Source organism: Neurospora tetrasperma (genome assembly GCF_000213175.1).
Source record: "Neurospora tetrasperma FGSC 2508 unplaced genomic scaffold NEUTE1scaffold_4, whole genome shotgun sequence".
NCBI lineage: Eukaryota > Fungi > Ascomycota > Sordariomycetes > Sordariales > Sordariaceae > Neurospora > Neurospora tetrasperma.
The window spans coordinates 306,491-313,186 of NW_009799102.1; the positions used below are offsets into that span (position 1 = coordinate 306,491).

General features: G+C 53.6%; 2 protein-coding genes across 2 annotated transcripts; both read right to left on the bottom strand.

Annotated features, from left to right (window-relative positions):
- Nucleotides 1–1,005: 1,005 nt before the first annotated feature.
- Nucleotides 1,006–3,447, bottom strand: NEUTE1DRAFT_122737 (uncharacterized protein; the record flags this gene model as incomplete). Its single annotated transcript, XM_009853450.1, has 2 exons — nt 1,006–3,075; nt 3,133–3,447. 2 exons carry the CDS (start codon nt 3,445–3,447, stop codon nt 1,006–1,008), a joined length of 2,385 nt encoding a protein of 794 aa, XP_009851752.1.
- A 643-nt stretch (nt 3,448–4,090) lies between these two features.
- On the bottom strand, nt 4,091–4,824 carry NEUTE1DRAFT_45608 (uncharacterized protein; the record flags this gene model as incomplete). Its single annotated transcript, XM_009853347.1, has 2 exons — nt 4,091–4,228; nt 4,486–4,824. Coding segments are annotated over 2 exons (477 nt in total), but the record flags the coding sequence as incomplete, so codon positions are not given.
- Nucleotides 4,825–6,696: the final 1,872 nt, after the last annotated feature.

Genomic DNA, 6,696 nt, shown 5'->3' on the forward strand with positions numbered 1-6,696 from the left:
CTTTTTGTCAAATTGCCCTTATCCAAAGAGATACCCAGGTATTGTATATCTACCGCCGGCTCAAATCCATAAACACCAAGAAAGACGAAAGAAAAAAAAAAAAAAAACCTGGGAAATCGCTGTGTACAGAAACCAGGATTTGTTGACAGCACATCAACAAGTAACAAACGAACACAAGGGGGTAATCGTATCGTAGAAAAACCACGTAAAGCCAAATGTCCATGCGTGGAACATGCAAGACAGCCTACCCAAAAACAAAAAGCCCCCCAAAGAAAAACACACACAGAACCTAACGGTCCCTTATCCGAAACACCACTTGCGGAACGCCGCCGCTACCCGCTAACCGTTCGCCGTCGGGCTGAATCTCCTGTACTACCCAAACAACCTGTACACGCAATGCCTCTTGACGCTTATGCTTGCTTGCTTGTGTCGTGTCGTACCGAAAGCTGAAACAGTGATGTAAGAACGCTGAAGTAGAAAAACCACAATAGGTGACAAGAAAACAAAAGGATTCTCCAAAGATAGGTGCTAACGCCGGACCCTAGTGACACCCAAAGGACGAGACGGGGCAAGATGGATTGCCCTGGTCATCATGATGTCAATTAGCGGCATGTCGGGTGAGCTTCTGGCTGAAGGCCTTGTTTCGGCCGACGGGGGCTGTGCTGCTCAAAGCGCCATGGACATTCTGAATTCGAGGTCGTGCGACAGTTGATCCATGTGTGCGACGATCAGGGTCTGCGTCAAGGTTCGAGGATCCCGAGGGAAGCGAGACACCTGCGGAACCATTGCGGAACGTATCCACCACGCCCCTGTGCCCTACCAGAGGACCAAGACCAGACAGAGTGAAATCGGGAAATATAAAGCCGGCATAGGAAGCAGAAGAATCGAAGGCGTAATGCGGCATAAGAAAACGCTGTCATGAAGAGTCGATGAAGAAAGATTTCATGTGAAAAAGCCGGACGTCGAAGGCAAGAATCCAGATAGACGACCATTAGCAAGTCGGCGTTACTGTGCGCCAGCCGTAAACATCAGATCGAAGGACATATCCGGCACATCGTTCTGCGAGGCTTGCATGGCCGGTGCCATGAGAAATTGGTGTTCCGCTGATAAGCCGACTTGGGTAATCGTGGTAGTCGACGAGACAGGGGATGTGTAATTGTGATTGTCGATGCTCGTCATGGCGGGTGGCATGGCATGTTGTTGTTGTTGCGGCGCATCTGGAGCCGTGCCAAAATCGAATCCCGAAGCGATGGGCATGGAGTGGATTGGCTGGTGCACATATAGGCCAGCGTCCATGAGGAGACCTGAACTTGGTAGGCCCAGTTCTCCGTTCACGTTGGGGAACGCTGTGGCGTTCAACGCGTCGAAATCCTGGAAGCTTCCCCCTACGCCGGCAAAGGCAGCTACATCAAAGACACCTGTCCTGGGCGCGAGCCCGAACCCGGCCTGAACGTATTGAGCGTCAAAGAGTCCATTCTCCGTGTCTTCAGGGTCAACACCGCCGTCGGAATCAGCACCGTCTTGGTTGAAGGCGCCCTCTTGGTCCATGGGAACCAGCTTCTCCACCATCCAGTGTTTGAGCTCAGACATAGGAGGCCAGTCACCGCCACCTTTTCCACCACGCTTCTCCTCTTCAGCTTTACTGGCCTGGCCAGCGCCACTCTTGGCACCCTTGGAGTTGGCACCCTTGCGCGACTGCTTGACCTTGAAGTGCGTTCGGCGCAAATGAGCAGCAGCGTTGTAGTATGCTCCATATTGCTTTCCCTGCGAGCATTGCTTGCAATCCGCAAGAGGCTTGACGGCCTTTTCCGAATGGGGAATACCATCGAGAGCTGGATCACGGCAGACCCACTTCTTGACCAACATGTTATGTTTCGCTTCGGTGTGTCGACGCAACTCGTGCTCGCCCCTAAAGCCTTCTGGGTTCTCGTTGCACTGAAGGCACTTGACCTTGGGGTGCTTGGGTCGCTCGTACTTGGTCTTGGTGATGACGGCCTTTCCGTCCTTGCCAGCCACACCAGCAGGTTCCGAAGATTCCATTTTGGTAGCGTCTGTGGCAGGTTTGGGCTGGAGATGTCGGGACTTGGAGGCGTTAACGTTTTGACGGACGAGAGCCTCCTTGGCACGATGCTTCAACGACTGGGACTGATTTGACTTTTCGCTATCCTTGGATTCCGATCTCTCCATGGACAGGTGCTGATCCAGTTCTTGTTCGATGTCGTCTTCAGCCGGAGATTCAGAGGTTGATTGCAGTACCAAGTTCCCCATCTGGTATTGGTTGCTCAAGGAAAGTGTGTTTGCGGGTGCCGACGCAGAGTAAAGGTGGCTATTGAACGAGACTGGAAGCCCATTGGTGTCGGCATCCAGGAAATCAGGATCGGACGCTGACCGTTTTCCCAACAGCGAGGTCGTGAAGGGCTGCGGTTGACTATAGCTTTCCCGGCGGTTTCGTGGACTCGGTTGCTGAGACTCTATGCGAACCATTTCGGCAAAGTGATTGGGCATATTGTCGTTTAGATTGCTGTTGGACCTTGTCATCGGGACGGTTTCGAGAGTAGGTGCCGATGTTAAGGAGCCGCACACTGACGGGTTCCCAGAGTCGCCAGGATATTGGAAGTGGCCGATATGGCGGGCTGTAGGGATACCAATGGGCTGCGTATGTAGAGGCGATGTCATGGCCATTTCCTCCTGGTCCCACATGGAGATAAAATCAGCTGGATTCATCTCCATGCCAGTCTCTGCTAATGACCCCATCGGCAACGGCCGTTGAGGAAGCTGGGCATGGAAGCTGGGATTCCCGTAAAGAAAGGCAGTAGCCGTAGGCCGCTGCAACTGGTTGAGGTTGAAGGCGGTTTCCAGTATCGTGGAACTGGGGTGGGTAGCTGGCAGGCTGTTCCGCGCAGGCCGGGGATACGGCGGGGTAACCGGGCCGGATCCAGCAAATGGGTTGTGCGGCCTATACGCGGGCTGGGCCGATGCGCTTGAACGGGACCTCGCCATTCTCACTGTGGTGGCAGCAGTGGCCGGCGTGGTGGGATGAGTGGTCTTTGAGCGCTTCATGGGGCGACTTTGCTCCTATACAGAAAATGAGTGGAACTGAGCGTTTGATCACAGCCAGCGGGTTTTCCTTACCAAGGGCGGTTGCGGTGCATGGTTGCCGTTGAGGCTCAAAGTCGGGACCATGCCGACACCTCCCACACTGCGGGGTATTGTGTTGCTTCGTGAGCGTACATTGCTGGCTGCTGGTGAACCCGAGGAAGAGACTCGATAATTCCCCGGTACAGTGTCGAAATCTGAGAAGGTTGGCGTGAGAACTGAAGATCGAGCTTTGAGCTGATTCTCAATGGCGCGAGCCTGGTTCTCAGCAGCGCGAGCTTGCTCTTGACTCTGGTGTAATAGGGCCTCTAACTGATGGGTCTCGAGGCCGTCAAGGGTTGGTTGGCTCATGATGAGCTGGATAGGGCTGCCGCGGTACTAGACGTAGTCGTCCAGTACGGCAAGCACAGGTGTCGAGAAGGGACGATCTGGAGTGGTTCTCGTCGGGAGCACAGATAGCCTCAATCTTGGCAGAGACGATCGTGAGTGTAAAGTTTGCTTGGTCGGATGGAGTTGAATAAACTTGGTGTCCGATGAGGCGGGTGAAGCTGTGCTGCTAAGGCGTGCTAGGGCGCGTGATGGATAGGAAGATCTCTCTTGTTGAGGTGACGGTCGAACAAATTAGAGAATTGGCAAAGTGGGTGGTGTTTCAGAGGGGAAAAGGACTGGCACACAGACGGCGAGCAACGATATTTATCCAGTCAGTCCCACGAGGCTTGTTGATGTGCACGCCGTTGTACGGCTCGAGGATTGGAGGAGGTGGGCTTTTTGGGGACCAGGACAAGGTATCCAGATGCATGTTACCACCTTGCATGTACCGTTGTACCTACATACATTGCAGTGTGGTGTAGTGTAGTGTATGGTAGTGTATATTATTTTAGGCCTCGTCGATATGCGGGTGCCAGTCCTTGTTCCAGTCTCAGATGGGCAGAGCGCCAAGAGGGTGGGATGAGATACTTTACTTTTCTTGGGGGGGAAGAATACCTACCCTACACTAGGTAGTACCCACACCGACGCCTGCTCTCTGCGCTAAGTGGTGACGATTTGGCCCGAGGATCAACGGTATCCTGGAACAGGGGGGGTTTCTGTCTCTAAACGTTTTGTGGAAGATTGGCGCAATGATACTCCTTGCCTGCCCGCGTGTGTAGTGTACTAGACTAGTACTGCATACTTGGTATGCCCGCAAGCTGCAAGTTCGCACGAGGACCGACGGGACTGACATGACACCGTCTTCCGGGACGCTAGAGTAGTAGCGATATCAATCGGCTGCGGTCTGCCTGAGCGTGTCGAATTTGAGGTTGCCTGGCAGCGGGGAAGACTTTCTTTCTTTTTGCAGTGACCAGTGACGAATCTGGGCCGGCTGCTGTGATACGCTGTGAATGTATGTACGCTAAAGAGGTGGTCAGAGAGAGAGAGAGAGAAAGAGATCTTGTCCCCGATTTGCGGATATGCTTGCTTGGTGGTGGGATTGGTAGGCATGGTGGGCCGGCTGGCTGGCTGGCTGGCTTGGGCAGTCCCTTGAAAATGACCCAACGTGATCTGCCAACGAGTCTCAACGTCTATACGGCAGCCGAACAACAGCCGAATGCAAGCAGGCATCGTCAGGACGGTTGACGGCCGCAAAAAGGTGCAAATACTTGGCGGTGTTGCATGTGCCCTGCCGCAGCGAACAAAACCCTGGTGTAGCACTTGCAGCAGCAGCAGCAGCACCCCAGGTTCGGCCAGCAGGGGGACATTGGCGGCGGATACTGTAATGACTCTATCGTCATACTTGGTCTAGTGTAGTGTAGTGTATATCGACTGGAAGCATGCCGCAGTGGTTTAGCCTCGCTCCATATCGGTCGGTTGCCAGATGTCGACATGCCCATCGAGGAATGAGTTCGGATTTGCTGCCGTAGCCTCCTGGCACTACCATACCATAGGCAGCGCAAATGATTGCTAACCTTGGGTCGTTGGCGCAAGATGCATTCTGAGATTAGCAGCAAAAGGACACACAGTCGAACGGGATTACATGTGCCGGTTGGTGAGTTTAGAAGATCAGCGGCTCCATTCGTTGGGTGGAATACCAATCCGGAATTACTGTATGGTACGTACTAAGGTGTAAATGCCCCACGTCCAAGTAGGGAGTCGTCGCGGAGAGCCGTGGGAGGAATACTGTACCTATCCCAATCCATCCAACTACACTAGTCCAAGGGGAAAAGTAAGACAGACATCAAGGCGAGAGTATACTCGAGATTGTACGGGTGCATGATTCGACAATTCCCGAGCCATTGTAGACTCTACACGAGGAGCCGAGCCTCGAGACGGGAGTAGCTGCAGTAGTCTAGTTTGATGCCGGTTTGGTGCTTTCAGTTGGATGCTTGATGATGGAGTGGTGGGTGGGTGGCCTTGTACCTAACGGCCCAGTCAGGTTGGCGATAATTTGTGTTTGGCCATGGATATTCTCCAGCATCGGATACCACCATCATCACCACCATTGGGCCACGCCAGGCATAGAGGGCATATTCGTTGCTTTTTGCTTGGAATACATGTGGTGGTTTGGTGTGGTTGTGTACCTGTGTGTGTGTGTGTGTGTGGTAATGCGTCGGTGTGACACTGACAAAGCATCTGGAAGACTGGAAAAATAAAAAGAAAAAGAGCGAGTTGTTGTTTTCCACAGCACCAGGGCAGTGTTGTGTGAGTGTATGATAGAGGTTGGTAGTACCTACCTAAGCGGGCTGTGCTGGAAGGGTACCTAGGAAAGTAACAAAAGCCAGCTGGAGGTTGTCATTGGCTCTGGCCCCGTGTCAACCCAACCCAATCATGACGGGCAATGTGCTGCGCTGGCTAGCGTCGTCGTCGTTGCGGAAGATGGAATGGAACTTTGTGAAGACGGCGTCGTGGGCGTGAAGACGGACGGCAACAAGGCAATGCGATGCGTCGGTCGGCTTGGAGCGCTGCGCTGCGGCCAGTGAAGTGGTCACTCTACCAATTACCACCCATGCTGAGCCGCTTCCTCCTCCTTGCATGCATTGACGGGCACTGCAATTGAGTGTGTGCAGGTGGAAAAGTCCGGGGAGAGAGACAGTGTGGGTGGGTGGTGTGGTGGCTTGCTGCCAGTTGCTTCCGTCGGGTCTCATCGCCTGGCAGTTGTAAACGAGGGACAAAGAGGGTGTTGTACAGCTGGCGGTTCAGTTGCTGCGTGCTGAGGTGTGTGGGGGAAACTCCATGAAGAGAGGAGAACTGAAACCTCGAGATGGTGACTGACTACTTCCAGGTCTCCGGCCCTCCGTCCATACATTCCATGGATGTTAATCTCACTCACTCTCGCAGTCCCAGAGGCTCCTGCATCTTGTCTTGATTTCATGCTGGCAGAACACCTTCCCTCTTTCCGAGGTGTCGCATCAGATGATCCCATCGTGACTCTAGTACTGTAGTTCCTTCCCCAACTTTGGTGTTGCACAGGCACCCAGACAAAGTGGAAAGTGGTCTGTGCTCCAGAGATAAGCCGCTGCCACCTCATCAGATTCAAGCTGTGATGGAGGGGCACAGGGCAGCTGAGACGGAAGGGTCCGTGTTCCGCTCACTGCAATCACCGGGCGTCCATCAGCGTCAGAGGGG